Genomic DNA, 15,547 nt, shown 5'->3' with positions numbered 1-15,547 from the left:
GGCTTGGGAGCAGGATGGAAGGGTCCAAGTAGGCCTCTCTGGCCATCCTCCTTACTGTCCACATGGTGCCCCAGGGCGTCCTGTGGTGGGGGAAGGCCAACGCCCACAGAGTGGGTTGGAGGTGTGAGTCACTGGCCTCAACCCCCGAATCTTCAGACAAAAGGCCTCAGTCTTTTGATGAGACCCTTATCAGCTGTCCCCAACTTCCTCTCATGCTTCCCTCCACAACCTGGGCATCCCCACAGGGCCTCGGAAGTTCATTGACTTTTTGAAAAGAGCCTCTCAAGAACCTGAAGTAGAGAGAAATAAGGCCAAACAACACTCCGGGCAGGCGTCATTAAGCAGCGTTAATTAAATGCATCCCCTCAGGCTAATTGGGACCCAGGGTCAGGAGTGGCAGCAGCTCAGGGGAGCAGTGGTTAAGGAGGCAGGCGGCTAATGATTTCCTTCCCCACTGCTGCCAGCTAGGGAGCTCGGGCTGTGAAGCAGGCCAATCTGCTAATTAGTCCGTAAGTGATTTCTCAGGGACTTGGAGGTATTTATGAGTTTGTAGTTGTTTTTTGGAAGTTCAGCTGTTTAAAGCAGTAATTGCCTCTGGAAAGCAGAGTGAAGTTGGGGGTCCACTCTGCTCCCCTGAGAGGGTAGTGCCTGCCTCTCCACCCTGGGTGTTCAGGTCAGGGGCCTGCGGGGCACTGCCCTGGCTTGGCGGCAGGCTGGCGGAGGGCACAGTCTTGGCAGAAGACCTGCCCCCATCCTCGTACCCTGTGTCCTTTCCCTTGGCCCCCTGGGTTCCTCAGACCCTTAGGGCACTGGAAGGAGAACTGCCCAGAGCTAGTGGAGTGAGGTGGAGAAGCCTGGGCTGCATCTCTGGGGCGTCGGGGAGCTTCCCCAGGATGCAGGCTCCAGAGCTGCCTCCAGCTCCCCTGATTCAGGGCTCATGTTCCATCTGCTGAGTGAGCTTGCTGGGCTCATGCCAGCCCCTTGGCACTCTGCTTTCACTCTGGGCCGGCATGGGGATCAGCACTGCCTTCACAAGCTTCCACTAGCATGCAGGGGGCAGGGTTGATGTCCCTGGGCCATAACCACATAGAAGGTGACCTGCGGTGCCCCTCTGCACAGCTGTTTCTTTTTTTTTTTTTTTTTTTCCTATTTAGCACCCCATCCCTAAGAAAGCCCCATTTATAGCAGTTTTTGACACTATGGCCTCGTGTATATCAAAGCAGGGTGTTGGAGTATTTGTTAGCAGCTGGGCTAACCCAGTGCAGGCCGTTAGCCTAGTGCAGGCCGTGAGACAGATGGGATGTGGGGGCCCAAGTCACTGCAGGAGCCTCCCCAGCTGAGCTGGCACCACATGTGGCTTTGTGGGGTGGTTTCTCCACTCATGTTCTCTTTGTTCATGATGTCCAAACCCGATCTGTCCCTGGTATCCAAATCTCCTCTCATCACTGTCCATGGGTCAGGGGTCCTGCAGGTCCCCCCAAGAGTTCCTGATTCCTCTGCCCAAGCCACACACTGCCTGGTGCCCTTACCTCCAACCTGAGCCACTCCCCTCTCCTGTGAGCCCCATGCCAGAGTCTACACTCCTGCTTCCTGCTCTTCCCTGGTGCCAAGGGAGCACAGCTCCTGGAGCACCTCTCTGAGGACAGGGCTCCAGGAGGACTGCTGGCCACATCTTCATGCCCAGACGATGGTCCTGCTGAGCCGGCGGTTGATCACATCTAGACTTGTAGAGTCCAAGGGGCTTTCCCTCCACGTTGAAGGTCAGAGGCTTCCCACCCCAAACCTGTGCTGGTCCACAGAGCCAGGGACTGGCCAGGTACCTACCCTGGGATGGTGGGCACCATGGCCCCCGCAGGCTGAAAACTTGCCTTATCCGTCCATCCGTCCTCCTGTCCTGTGTGTGGTAGTGGAAAGGCCTGTCCTACTGCACGCCACCTCAAACTGCCCTTGGCAGGCTGCTAGAGTCTGTCCCCCTCTTCCTGGTTTTCATCTCTTTTTTTTTTTTTTTTTTTTTTGAGACGGAGTTTCGCTTTTGTTGCCCAGGCTGGAGTGCAATGGCATGATCTCGGCTCACAGCAATGTCCGTCTCCCAGGTTCAAGCCATTCTCCTGCCTCAGCCTCCGGAGTAGCTGGGATTACAGGCATGTGCCACTATGCCCGGCTAATTGTATTTTTAGTAGAGATGGGGTTTCTCCATGTTGGTCAGGCTGGTCTCGAACTCCGGATCTCAGGTGATCCGCCCGCCTCGGCCTCCCAAAGTGCTGGGATTACAGGCGTGAGCCACCACGCCCGGCCAGTTTTCATCTCTTGCTCTTTTTTTGTTCTTCTTTTAGGAGACTTCTTTGACATTTCTCATCCCGTCTCTTAATTTACTATTATTTGTAGTTTCTTTTTTTTTCTTGAGACAGAGTGTTGCTCTGTCACCTAGGCAAAGAGACTGGGTTTCACCATGTTGTCCAGACTGGTCTTACACTCCTGACCTCAAGTGATCTGCCTGCCTCAGCCACCCAAAGCACTGGGATTACACGTGTGAGCCACCATGCAAGGCCTATTATTTCTCGTTTCCGAGAGTCTTCCCCATTGCGTTTTCATAGCAGCATGTTCTTTTTTTTTTTTTTTTTTTTTTCTCTGAGACAGAGTCTTGCTCTGTCATCCAGGTTGGAGTGCAGTGGCATGATCTTGGCTCACTGCAACCTCCGCCTCCTGGGTTCAAGCAATTCTGTGCCTCAGCTTCCCGAGTAGCTGGGATTACAGGTGCCTGCCACCACACCTGGCTAATTTTTGTATTTTTAGTAGAGATGGGGTTTCACCATCTTGGCCAGGCTGGTCTTGAACTCCTGACCTCATGATCCACCCGCCTCAGCCTCCCACAGTGCTGGGATTACAGGTGTGATCCACTGTGCCTGCCCTAACTCATCGTGTTCTTATTTCATGGAAAGGATGTCTTTTTCTTCCTTTTTTTTTTTTTTTGAGAGGGACTCTCACCCTATCGCCCAACCTGGAGTGCAGTGGCGCAATCTTGGCTCACTGCAACCTCTGCCTCCCCAGTTCAAGCTTCAAGCAATTCTCCTGCCTTAACCTCCTGAGTAGCTGGGATTACAGGCACTCGCCACCACGCCCAGCTAATTTTTTGTATTTTTAGTAGAGCCGGGATTTCACCATGTCAGCCAGGCTGGTCTCAAACTCCTGACCTCAAGGGCCTCAGCCTTCCAAAGTGCTGGGTTTACAGGCGTGAGCCACCGTGCCTAGCCAGGATGTCTTTTTGTTTGTTTTGTTTTGTTTTGTTTTGAGACAGTCTTACTCTGTTGCCCAGGCTGGAGTGCAGTGGTTCAATCTCTGCTCACTGCAACATCTGCCTCCCAGGTTCAAGTGATTCGCCTGCCTCAGCTTCCCGAGTAGCTGGGACTACAGGCGCCTGCCACCATGACTGGCTAATTTTGTATTTTTAAGTAGAGACAGGGTTTCACCATGCAGGCCAGGCTGGTCTGGAACTCCCAACCTCAGGTGATCTGCCCATCTCAGCCTTCCAGAGTGCTCGGATTACAGGCGTGAGCCATCATGCCCAGCCCAGGATGTCATTTTTAACCTACTCTAAGGATGTTTATTTTATTTATTTATTTATTTATTTTGAGACGGAGTCTTGCTCCTCGTCCAGGCTGGAGTGCAGTGGCGCGATCTCGGCTCACTGCTAGCTCCGCCTCCCGGGTTCACGCCATTCTCCTGCCTCAGCCTCCCGAGTAGCTGGGACTACAGGCATCCGCCACCATGCCTGGCTAATTTTTTGTATTTTTAGTAGAGATGAGGTTTCACCATGTTAGCCAGGATGGTCTCGATCTCCTAACTTTGTGATCCGCCCGCCTTGGCCTCCCAAAGTGCTGAGATTACAGGAGTGAGCCACTGCGCCCAGCCTCTAAAGATTTTTTTTTTTAAATAACAGCTTTATTCAGATACAGTTCATTTAACACAAGTCATCCATTTAAAGTGAGCAGCTCAGTAACATTTTGTACATTCATAATATTGTGCAGCCACCACCTCTGTCTAGTTCCAGAAAATTTTCATTTCCCCAAAAGGAAACCCCGTCCCCATCAGGAGTCACTCTCCCCATTCCCTCCCACGCTCCCAGCCCCTGGTAACTACTAATCTGCTTTCTGTCTCTATTGATTTGCCTGTTGTGGACATTTCAGATCAATGGAATTATACACTATATGGCTGACACGTAATCTGTGGAAACTTGTAGCTGTGAGGAATGTTGAACCAGGACCGGGCGTGGTGGCTCATGCCTATAATCTCAGCACTTTGGGAGGCTTTAGGCGGGAGGATCGCTTGAGCCCAAGAGTTCTAGACAAGCCCAGGCAACATAGTGAGACCCTCATCTCTCCAAAAAATGAAAAAATTAGCCAGGCATGATGTTGTGCTCTTGTGATCCCAGCTACTCTAGAGGCTGAGGTGGGAGGATCACTTGCGCACAGGAGATCCAGGCTGCAGTGAGCTGTGACTGGGATTAGAGGCGTGAGCCACTGCACCCAACCTATTTTCCGTTTTTTTTATTCCAGTCATCCCTGGGTGTGTGTGAAGTGGTATCTCGTTGTTTGTTTTTTGTTTGGTGGGTTGGTTTGTTCATTATTGCTCCTTGCAGGGCAGGGCTAACCCACAGGCAGTGTGCCCAGAGTAGCCAGTGTCTCGTTGTTTTGATTTGCATTTCCCTGATGACACATGGCATTGAGCATCTTGTTATGTGCTTTTGGCCATTTGTATAGCTTCTTTGAAGAAACGTCTATTCAGACGTCTTTTGTTTTTCCAAGAACACTAAAACTGGCATTTTTAATTTATTTATTTTATGTTCTTGAGACGGAGTCTCGGTCTTGTTGCCCAGGCTGGAGTGCAATGGCATGATCTCTGCTCACTGCAACCTCCGCCTCCCGGGTTCAAGTGATTCTCCTGCTTCAGCCTCCCAAGTAGTTGAGGTTACAGGTGCCCACCACCACGCCCGGCTAATTTTTTTTAGGAGAGACGGGGTTTCACCATGTTGGCCAGACTGGTCCCGAACTCCTGACCTTAGGTGATCCGCCTGCCTTGGCCTCCCAAAGTGCTGGGATTACAGGCGTGAGCCATGGCGCCCGGCCTGTTGATTTATTTTTTAACGTTTTCATCTCCCTGTGGAGTCTCTTTTCAAAATACTCCCTGTGGAGTATTTTCCTGTTCCTCTGTTTTGAGGTCTGACGTTTGTTGCCTGGAAGCTGTAGTGCAGCCCTTGGGGACACTCTGCACAGCTTGGGGCCTCTGAATCCCGATGTGCCCTAGTCCTGGGCCCTGTTTCTTCTTCTCCTGAGGCCACACATCTGGCCATCCTGTTGTCCAGCTGTGGCCCAGGTAACTTCCCAACTGCCTGGAGGAGTGGCCCGAGCCTCTTTGCTGCCTGACAGCCCTGGGCTCACTGTCCTGCAGTCCCACCAGCAGTGATGAGGACCTGGAGTAGAGCTGTGGGGGATGGCCCTGCAGCAGCCTGTTGTCCCCTGAGGTCATGGTGCCTCTTGCTCTGGGCCCTGGGTTCTCTGGATCCTGCAACAGTCACCACTCATGCTTCTGCTATGCTTTCTGGTGTCTTCGCTCCTCCTTTTGTCTCTGCCTTGCCTGTTCAGTGGATGCAAATGCCTGTCCTCGGTTTTCTGTCTTTAAGTGGGAGCTCTGTTTATATCCACATGGCTGTCCTCTCAGGCCACCAGGGAAGTGACACCTGCAGTGGTCGGTAGCCTAGCCCATTTGTTAGGGAGATGGGCTCTGGGTGTCACTGGCTGGCAGAATGGTCATGGCCCTGGACTTAAGTCTCTCTGCAGGGCCTGGAGAGGCTCCCCTGAGATGTACAACCCCCAAGAGTTGAACAGTTGGGTCAGAGAGGATACCCGTAAGCTGCACGGTTGCTGGTGGGGGTGGGGGATTCCACTTGCCTAGATCACATGGAGCGGGAGGAGGGGCATGCACTGGGGTGTTTCTTCCCTTCTTCCCCAGCTGCATCACCTAGTCAAGCTGGTGGCCACTCTGCCGCCCTCCAGATCCTGCTGTGACCTGGGCTTCCAGGAAGGCTGTCTCATCCTAGGCCAGGGCCCTCCATTCTCTTCTGCATTTTGGACAGTTTCTGCAGTGAGCGTTCTGAACAGGATGAACAGCTGTCTTTAAAAGCAGGGTCCAGCACCCTAGCGTGTGTCCCTGGTCTCTCCGGTAGCAGGCACCTACACAAAGTGACCCTCCTCTGGGCTCAGGGGGACAGTGAGTGGGGAAGTCCTCCTTTGGATGAAGCCGGGGGCAGGATGGATTCAGGCCCAGGCTCCTGTGACCCCTTGGCCCTGCTCTGGATTTGGGAGGAGGGGGGTCCCTTCCTTGAGGCATCTCCACCAGGCCCCCATGTGGATACAGGCCTGGGGCCCCTAGGCCCCCTCAGCACCTTCTGACCTAGCCCTGCCTCTCCTTCGCAGGAAGCTGTGCCAGCCACAGAGCACTGGCAGCCTCCTTGGAGACCCTGCTGCCTCCAGCCCCCCAGGCGAGCGTGGGCGCTCAGCCTCGCCCCCTCAGGTAAATGGGGCATGCCTGGGGTGACTGTCCCAAGCACCTGCAGGGCACCCTGTGCTGCATCAGTAACCCTTGTCACCTTCCTCACCAGCTCCTTGGAGCATGAGCTGCTCCAAGTTGAGCCGCCTCCCTCCGCCCAGGGACCAAGGGGGAAGCTGTTGGGTTGGGGTTGGGGGCAGATTCCTGCCAGTGTGGCCGCAGCACCCCAGTGTCACAGTGCGGAACCTGGGACGGGGGGCGGCTCCCTGATGTGGGCTCGCCCCTGGGCCACCTGCTCCTATGTCACAGTTATCACTGGGGAAGCATGCTGAGCACAGCAGTGCTTTAGACCAGTCCCCAGGGGTGGCCCGCTCACACGCTGGGCCCTGCCCTCCCGGTGCATCGATCCCAGCAGGCTGATGGGCCCCAGCTGAGGCCACCCTGAGCAGCACCTGGGACCTGACTTGGTGCTCGGGTGCCCCCATGTGGCCAGCCTGGGCCTTGCAGGTGGCGCTGGGTTCTCTAGCTAGGCCAGGGGATTGCCTGTTGCTGCTCAGCCACTCTGTACTCCCCTCTAAAATGGTCTCTGCTCCTCTCCAGAAACGGCCCCAGCCTCCTGATTTCATCGACCCCCTAGCCAACAAGAAACCCCGGATATCGCACTTCACTCAGAGAGCTCAGCCTGCCGTCAACGGGAAGCTGGGCATGCCCAATGGCCGTGAGGCCTTGCTGCCCACCCCGGGCCCACCAGCCAGCACGGACACCCTCAGCTCCAGCACTCACCTGCCCCCGCGGCTGGAGCCCCCGAGGGCTCACGACCCCCTGGCTGATGTCAGCAATGACCTGGGCCACAGCGGCCGGGACTGTGAGCACGGAGAGGCGGCTGCCCCAGCCCCCACTGTGCGCCTCGGCCTGCCCCTGCTGACGGACTGTGCCCAGCCCAGCAGGCCCCACAGCAGCCCCTCGCGCAGCAAGCCCAAGAAGAAGTCCAAGAAGCACAAAGACAAGGAGAGGGCGGCTGAGGACAGGCCCCGGGCCCAGCCTCCAGACTGTGCACCTGCCACCCATGCCACCTTCGGAGCCCCAGCAGACACCCCAGGTAGGTGCCCAGGCAGGAGGGTGTTGCTGGGACTCTAAGTACTGGCCCCACACCCGCCTCACCCTCATGGGGTGTCGAGGGGGCTCAAGCTGTAGAAGCCAGGGGAGGGGGCCCTGTTGCCCCAGGCCCCGTCAGATTTGCCCTGTGTTCCTGCACCTGGTCCTCTCCCTGCCTGTCTGGAGTGCCCAGTGCCACTTACAGTCAATGTGCCAGGCCAGCACGGGGGGCCGGAGGCCCAGAGCCTTGTGGGGAACTGAGGCCACGGAAGGGGCTAACATGTAGAGGGGAACGGGGCCCAGGCCCCAGCTCTGACTGCAGAGAAGCCCCAGGAGCCAGGGCCATGCTGAGGTCTGCTGGGGTTCAGGGAAGGCAGTGGGGGGCCAGGCAAGCCAGCCTTATTCAGGGAGAGGCAGCGCAGGTGCAGATGGGCAGATCCTGGTGGGAGAGGGATAGCACCTGGACCTCCGTAGGCCCCGTGCGACTGTTGTGGACTGTAGGTTTCTGCTGTGGGGACAGGGCCTGGCAGGCTGGGGTTGGGCAGCCAGGAGACCTGGGCAGCTCCGAGCCCACAGCCCAGGCACCTGAACTGAGCAGCAGTAGCACCTGCCCAGCACCGTGGCCATGAGCCTGTGCAGCTGTTCATTTATAGGAACCAGCAAAAGCAGTGGCCAGCGTGCAGCGGCTGTTCCACCACCACGTGCAACAGGGGCTGCAGTGGTCCCATGTGGCGATGGCGGCCAGTTGCAGATGGCCACCTCGCTCTCAGCGCCAGCTGGCCCAGGGCAGCCCAGGTGGTGTCACCTGCTGTGCTTTTGGGTTGTGTCTCTGGGGAGGAGGCTGAGTCAGGGGATTCCTGGGATGAGGATGGGAGCCCTTCTTTCATTATAGCTTTGCGTTGCTCAGAGGGCCATGCCCCGTCCCCTGCTGTGGCTGGAGAGCAGGTCCTCACAACTGGCTGGGTCTTATAGGAAGGAGGACTTTCGGGGTTGGATCAGCCCTGCCTCGTGCTGGACTTCCCACCTCCCGTGGGACTGCATGTGGGGGCCGACAGGGAGAAGGTGGCCTCACTCCCTGGGCAGCCCCTCTGACCAGGGCCATGCTCAGGGCAGGACTTCTGATTCCCAGGACACACCCACACCCCACAGCCAGACCTGGGCCAGGATCTGTCTCAAATGGCAGGTTATGCCATTTGAGACCCTTGCCCGGGTCCAGGGTCCACAGACCACTTTGGGCTGTCCCTTCCTTGGATGCCGAGTGCCTAGGTGCCAAGACAGGCCTGGGGACTCAAGGTGGTTTCCTATCTGGCCTGGTGCGTGTCGGCCCCTAGGCAGTTCATCCCCGGCCCAGGGGCTGTCATCTCTACCACAGGTGAGAAAGTGCAAAGCAGGGGTAGATGTCCCAAGCACCAAGAAAAGGACAGTGGAGGCACCAGAAGCTGAGCCTGGTGCTGGTGGTCCATGTTACCCAGAGTCCCGAAGGTGGTACTTGTGCAGGGCATGTCTTAGCTGTCCTGTGCCCCTGCCTGGGACATGCAAGTAGAGAGACGTGGGCTGTGAAGGGGAGAGATGGGGAGAGGAGCTGCTGTGCGGGTGTTCTCCAGGGCCCCGAAGCAGGGACCAGCTTGGCCGGCCCCACACAGCCAGAGCTTGAGTAGGAGTCAGGGGCCGCTGAGGTTTGCCAAGGGCTGGACTTTGAAGGTCCCACTGGTACCAGGTTGAGCTGACCCTGAGCCTTGATTTCCCCATTTGTCATCCTAGCTGGTGAAGATCTTGGGCCATGTCAAATGAGGTGATGTTGACCAGCCTGACACATGGCAGTTACCTGTTCCAGAATACCCACGGAGGCCACTGTGTGGCGGAGCACGGGCTTGGCCTTCGCAGCTGCGCCTTGCCTCTCACTTCCTTCTGGCCCGGGCCAGGGTCAGACCCATTCAATACATGCCCAGTGGGTTGCGTCCCTGGGAAGGCCACAGCCTCTTAAAGACAACCCAGGTGGGGGTGTTGGCGATATTGAAGGCAGTTCCTGGCCCAAAGTGGGGAGGGTTAGAAACTTTGTGAGGAGTGAGCTTTGTCCACTTTTGGGAATTTGGCAGCAGAGAAGCTGCTGTGGTCGGCCCAGGTGTTACACTGAGAGAGAGGGCTCAGCAAACTGGAGATCGCAGACTCCTGCTCTCTCGGGATAGTGCAGAAGGCCCCTGAAAATGTGCACTAGGGCCAGGCACAGTGGCTCCGCCTGTAATCCCAGCATGTTGAGAGGCCAAGTCAAGAGGATCACTTAAGTCCAGGAGTTCAAGACCAGCCTAGGCAATATAGGCAAGCCTTCTCATCTCTACTAAAAAGTAAAAAAAAAAATTCGCCACGTGTGGTGGTTCACGCCTTTAATCCCAACGTTTTGAAAGGCCAATTCAGGAGGATTGCTTGAGGTCAGGAGTTTGAGACCAGCCTCGGCAACACAGACCCCATCTCTACAAAAAATTTTTTTAATTAGCTGGGCATGGTGGCATATGCCTATAGTCCCACCTACTTGGGAGGCTGAGGCGAGAGGATCACTTGAGCCCAGGAGTTCAAGGTTGTAGTGAGCCATGATCGCGCCATTGCAACTCCAGCCTGGGTGGCAGATAAAGACCCTGTCTCTAAAAAAAAAAAAAAAAAGTGTATTGAGGATACATCTGAAATTGATAAAATCATTTCTGTATCGGAAAGAAAGCCACTGCAAGAAGGTCTAGGAAACGCATTAAATTGTAGTTGTGGTCTTAGGCGACGGGCACTTCAGTCTTCCTGCCCCTCCCCTCCCTGATTTCCAGACCCTCAGGGGTGTTGCCCTATGTGGCCGGGGGACCCCACCACATGGCTCAGGAGCAGGACAGCTGCCTGGGGTCCCATCTAGCCATCAGCTGTGCAGCTTTGGGCAGGCCCCTGAAGGGCCGAAGGGCTGAGGGTCATCATGGACGCTTTGCTCACAGATGGCCGATTGGGGTGGCCCATGGGCCCCTCTGGCTGGCCCTGTCCTGGAGCTGCCTTGTGGAGCCTGCAATTCAGTGTCTAGTGGAAAGGACGGGACGATCTGGGTGGGGCGCAGACCAAGGGCCTGGAACTTTGTCAGCAGCAAGAGATGCAGGCCCTGCTGGCCATCTTGTCTTTGTCCTGTCTGGTCAGAAACTGGGACGCCCCAGAGACTCAGGTCAAGCCAGGGGTCATTTGTTTTCAGCTTAGTGACCTTTGACATGCAGTCAGTGGAGGCAGCAAGGGCCTGGCCTGGGGGAAGCTCTGACCGGTTGTGCAGGCTTTGGCCCTGCAGTTCCCTGACCTGTCCGCTGTTTGCCAAGAATGTGACTGTGGTGATGCCTGGGCGCTCTGTGTCCTGCAGGGCTTTGCCCTGGACACGCAGGTGCACGCTGAGCTCTGCTCACCACCTGGAGGGCACGTCCAGGTCCAGCAGCCCACAGTTGCCAGGTGCGAGGGGCTCAGCCCTTGCACCTGCCACACAGTCATCCCCTCTGCCGTCCCTCCATGTCCCTCCAGCAGCAAAGTGTGCACTTTTCACACGTGTCCCCATCCTGGTATGCTTCCTGCAGACCGGTGCCATGAGCACAGACTCAGGAGGTACGTGTTTGCTCTCGTAGGTTTAAATGGAACCTGCAGCGTTTCCAGTGTTCCCACGTCCACGTCGGAGACGCCCGACTACTTGCTGTGAGTGTTTGTCCGGGCCCTGCAGGCCAGGCCTCCCTTTTCTGGGTTCAGACCCCCTCCCCCAGCACTGCAGGTTATCAGAGGCAGAAGCCACTGCAAGTCTGAGTATGTGAATTCCAAACATAGCAGCCTCTTCTGGGCCAGGCCCCCTCATAAGCCAGGGAATCACCCGAGAGGCCAGGCTGCTGGTGAAGCCAGGATGGCCACTGCCTAGATGAGGCTGGGTCCTTCCAGCCTCCACTCAGCGGCCCCTCTCTCCTGTTTCAGGAAGTATGCAGCCATCTCCTCTTCAGAGCAGCGCCAGAGCTACAAGAACGACTTCAACGCCGAGTACAGCGAGTACCGCGACCTGCACGCCCGCATTGAGCGCATCACGCGGCGGTTCACGCAGCTCGACGCCCAGCTCCGGCAGCTCTCCCAGGGCTCCGAGGAGTACGAGGTAGAGCCCCCCCGCTGCCTACTGTGCCCTGGCTCTGGCGGGAGCCAGGACCCACTTGGGCGCGTACCATCGCCACCACGAGCCTACTGGCCTGCTTGGTGGCCCCAGAGTCTGGCCCTTCCCCAGGCAGCGCTTCTCCCCCGGTGCACTCCATGCGGCAACCCCATGGTTCTGGCCCGGCCCTGGGGCCCTGTTGTGGGAGTCCTTGAAGGCAGCCCAGCTTGTCAGCCTCCTTTGCAGTGGGGACAGCTGTGACCCACCTCCTTGGGTGGGGGCGAGCTGGGGTACATGGATCCCCACATGTTTGAGCACCTGGGGTCCTCTCACAGCCTAGGACACAGGGCTCTTGGTACCTGTGCCAAACCCTCAGGAGACTCCACAGCTGAGCTCTGTCCAGCACCCTGGAGCCCATCCATGCTGCCACAACTATAGCAGGGGGAGGTGACAGGTCCCTGTGGTCCTGGGAACCAGGACTCCTGTGGTCCCCTGGCCTTGAGCTCGCAGCTCCTTCAGCTGCCCTGTGTAGACAGAGTCTCCACCCTTAGCCATAGCCTTGGACGCAGCCTCCCCACCTGCCACCTTTCGGAACTGGTGACCTGACTGCAGGGCTGGGCCCCGATTAATCAGATGCCGGGGTCTCTCCTGGCCAAGGCCCCTTTGCCTTCCAAAGATGACGACTCATGATAGGGTTCTAGGGGCTGGGAGCCACGGGTTCTTGGGGCATCTCTCCCTCCCCTTCCCTCCCTCTTTGCTGCACCCCCCCACCGCCTCCCCACCCCCTGCGATATGGATACTTCCTTGTCTTCCCACGCCCCCACAACAGCAGTGCCCCACCTGCTCTTGCCTCTAAGGGACCCAGCAGCCTTTCCCTCATGCCCCACCCACTCTGGAGCTACAGCTGCTGTGGGCCCCTGGGGCATTACTTGGCCTTGTCCTTGAGGCTGCCCCACCCTCCCACCCCTCACCCTTCTCAGAACACCTGGGACCACTCAATTTGGGTTTCCTGTAGGCGGGGATGCATTCTGTTTTCTCAAAATTTTGTTTTTCTTCTAGACTACTCGAGGGCAGATTTTGCAGGAATATCGAAAAATCAAAAAGGTGAGTGTCTCTTGTGTTGGTGTGGGCTCCAAGTGAGCCATGGGAGCTGGAGGGAGGAGGGTGGGCCCAGAGCAGCCTCCCTGCCCGCTACTTCCAGGGTGTGGGGGAAGAGCCTTTGAGTCTGAGGCCAAAGTTGCCCCGCCACCCCCAACCAAGTCTTCAGCTGTGGCATCCTGGCCCAGCCACACAATCTGCGGAGGTGCGGGGGACCAACTCCCACTCTGCCCTTGGACGACAACCCTCCTTGCTGGGCACCTAGCCCAGGTTTTTGGTGTGGGGGCGGGGCACTGGCCTGCTTACAGCAGGGAGCAGCACCCAGGGTGGCTCTGTCCTGAGCATGACTGTGCTGTCCCACAGACCAACACCAACTACAGCCAGGAGAAGCACCGCTGCGAGTACCTGCACAGCAAGCTGGCCCACATCAAGAGGCTCATCGCCGAGTACGACCAGCGGCAGCTGCAGGCTTGGCCCTAGCCGCCCTCCCCGATGGCAGAGATCTGGGAGGGTGGGTGGAGCAAAAGGCGGGGGAGAGAGGATTTATTTAAAAAAATAAACCCGAGGAAGATGCTCATCTGAGCCAGCACCGCCGGCTTTTAGGGCAGCCCCTGCAAACGTCTCGCCCTGGCAGGTGGCTGCAAGCCCACCTCGGCCCTCCCTGCACCTCCTGAGCAGTCCCTGCCTATGACGGGCTCCCCAGGAAGCCCACTGCCTCTTCCCTGGCTGCAGCCCCCGGGTTCAGCCTCCTCTCTCGCCAGAAGACTCCTAGGCCCTTGGGGTGGCGCGCCTGCCTTTTCTAGTTTTATACAAAGCAGCCACTTTTAGCTACTGCTAATGAGACTTGAGTCTATTTTTGTACAAAAGAGAAGCAAAATCTTTTTTCTAAACCTGTGCCTCCCTCTCCTTGGACACCCAGGGTCTAGCCGCTGCCCTGGGTCCTGCCTGCAGTATTACAGAGGCCGTCAAAAGGTGCAGCTGCGTTCTGAGGGCGCGGGGACTGGGCAGGTGGCCTCTGCTGGTCTCTGGCTCTATGTTTAGGCACCCCCGTCCCCAGCCTCTCCTCCTCGGGCAGAGTCTCTGCTCCAGCAAGCAAACGGGGTGGCCCGGGTGGCTATTTTGAGAACTCCAGCTAGTGCCCCCAGACAGCTGCTCAGAGCCAAGGGGGCAGAGGGCTTTCAGCGCCCCCAGGCCTGCCCTGCTATTTCAGGCCCTCAGCTGTCGGGGGCCACTGTGTTTCTGTGCTCCAAGTTGAGACTCGGCCACAGCGGCGTCAGATTTTTCTTTGCGATGTCCTCGGTTTCCCATTTGCTGCTGCTGCTCATTCCACACTGTTGAGACCTTGTGGTCTCGATGCTGCTGGCCTCCCTTCGTCCCTCTGTCCACTTGTGGGTCCTGGGGTCGTCTTAGCAGAGCCACCGCCAAGGTTTGCACTCAGGGAGGGGCTGATGGAGGGCTGGGCGCCATGGGGTCAGGGAGGCCCCAGGGACCTGTGGGCAGAGCTGGGGAGCCAGGAGGATGGGTCTGCCTGCTCTGGGGGTGCAGGCTCTGCAGATACCCCAATTGCTGCTTTGTTGCTGTGCCTAGTCTAGTGTCCCCCAAAGCATCGGGGGGCCACGCAAGTGTGCGTGTGTGAGTGTGCGTATGTGGGGACCCCCCAGGGCCTGGTGGGGTCTGAGGCGTGTGTTCCCATTTAGGGCTGAACGAAGCCATGACTTGGGAAGGTGGTGGTGGGGGGTGGCGGCTGTGACTCAGGGCCCAGGGATCACATGGGGGGTCACTGCTGCCATCAGCAGTCAGGCAGGGAGAGCAGAAATGCAAAAATACAGATGTGTCTATTTTTCTAAACTAGGGGGTGGAAGGGTGCCTCCTGACGGCTTCCAAAGAGCTGACTGTGGAGAGCCCACAGTGCATCCCACCCCTGCCCGAGAGTCTCTCTCCTTTGGGACCCCCGGGTTCCCAGAGCTCAGAGGAAACTGATCCTTCATGTTTCAATAGCTGTTGTTGTTTTTCTCTTTTGGGCCAGGCCGGGGAAGGGTCGAGCAGGCTCCAGGGGGACTCCAGAGTCAGCTGGACCCCGCTGTGTCACCCGCAGGCAGCCCTGCAGACACTGGTGAGGTGGGATGATTTCAGGAGGTCCCAGCCCGGGACTGCCCGTCCCTCTGCCCTGGGAACCAGTCCAAGGGGCTGTCAGTTGAATTTGCCTTTTTGTTGTTGTTGTTGTTGTTGTTGTTTTTGTTGTTTATTTGTTCTCCTTTTAAGGAATTATGAAGCTAAGAAAAGTTTTGTGTTTTGGGGGTTGGTGGACAAAGTTCTAGCTGATTAAATATGGTCTAACTTATTGATACTATTTTTTTTCTTTTGATGTTGTACTGTGGAGAAAAACTGTTTTGAGCCATGGGATTGGTGTTTACAAGGACTTTCCACTTTTGCCAAAATGTTACAATTGAAAGAGGCATCTGCGTCTTCAGTTTCCTAATATTTTCTTAAAAGATCTAGTGTCCTTTTTGTACACTAAACAGGTGAATGCTGACTTTTTTCATTCTCCAATAAATTTCACTGAACTGAACCTGGCAGCCCAGGCTGCCTGGCTGGTGTGTGTGGTGTGTGTGGTGTGTGGGTGTTGGTGTATCTATGTGTGTGTGGTGTATGGTGTGTATTGTGTGTGTGGTGTGTGTTGGGGTG

At 56.8% G+C, this 15,547-nt stretch overlaps 1 protein-coding gene across 1 annotated transcript in view; it reads left to right on the top strand.

Annotated features, from left to right (window-relative positions):
* The window catches only part of ELL (elongation factor for RNA polymerase II), an 80,833-nt gene extending 67,389 nt beyond the window's left edge, over window positions 1-13,444 (top strand). The window contains exons 7-12 of the mRNA XM_032170152.2: window positions 6,471-6,567; window positions 7,144-7,642; window positions 11,265-11,331; window positions 11,599-11,770; window positions 12,824-12,868; window positions 13,226-13,444. Of these exons, the coding sequence (XP_032026043.1) occupies window positions 6,471-6,567; window positions 7,144-7,642; window positions 11,265-11,331; window positions 11,599-11,770; window positions 12,824-12,868; window positions 13,226-13,342 (997 nt within the window). The 3' untranslated portion in view covers window positions 13,343-13,444. The remainder of the gene's footprint in view (window positions 1-6,470; window positions 6,568-7,143; window positions 7,643-11,264; window positions 11,332-11,598; window positions 11,771-12,823; window positions 12,869-13,225) is intronic.
* Window positions 13,445-15,547: the final 2,103 nt, after the last annotated feature.

Source organism: Hylobates moloch, unplaced genomic scaffold, assembly GCF_009828535.3.
Source record: "Hylobates moloch isolate HMO894 unplaced genomic scaffold, HMol_V3 SCAFFOLD_12, whole genome shotgun sequence".
Taxonomy (NCBI): Eukaryota; Metazoa; Chordata; class Mammalia; order Primates; family Hylobatidae; genus Hylobates; species Hylobates moloch.
Note: the sequence above shows the minus strand (reverse complement) of the source record. Positions and strands in the feature narration are given on the sequence as shown.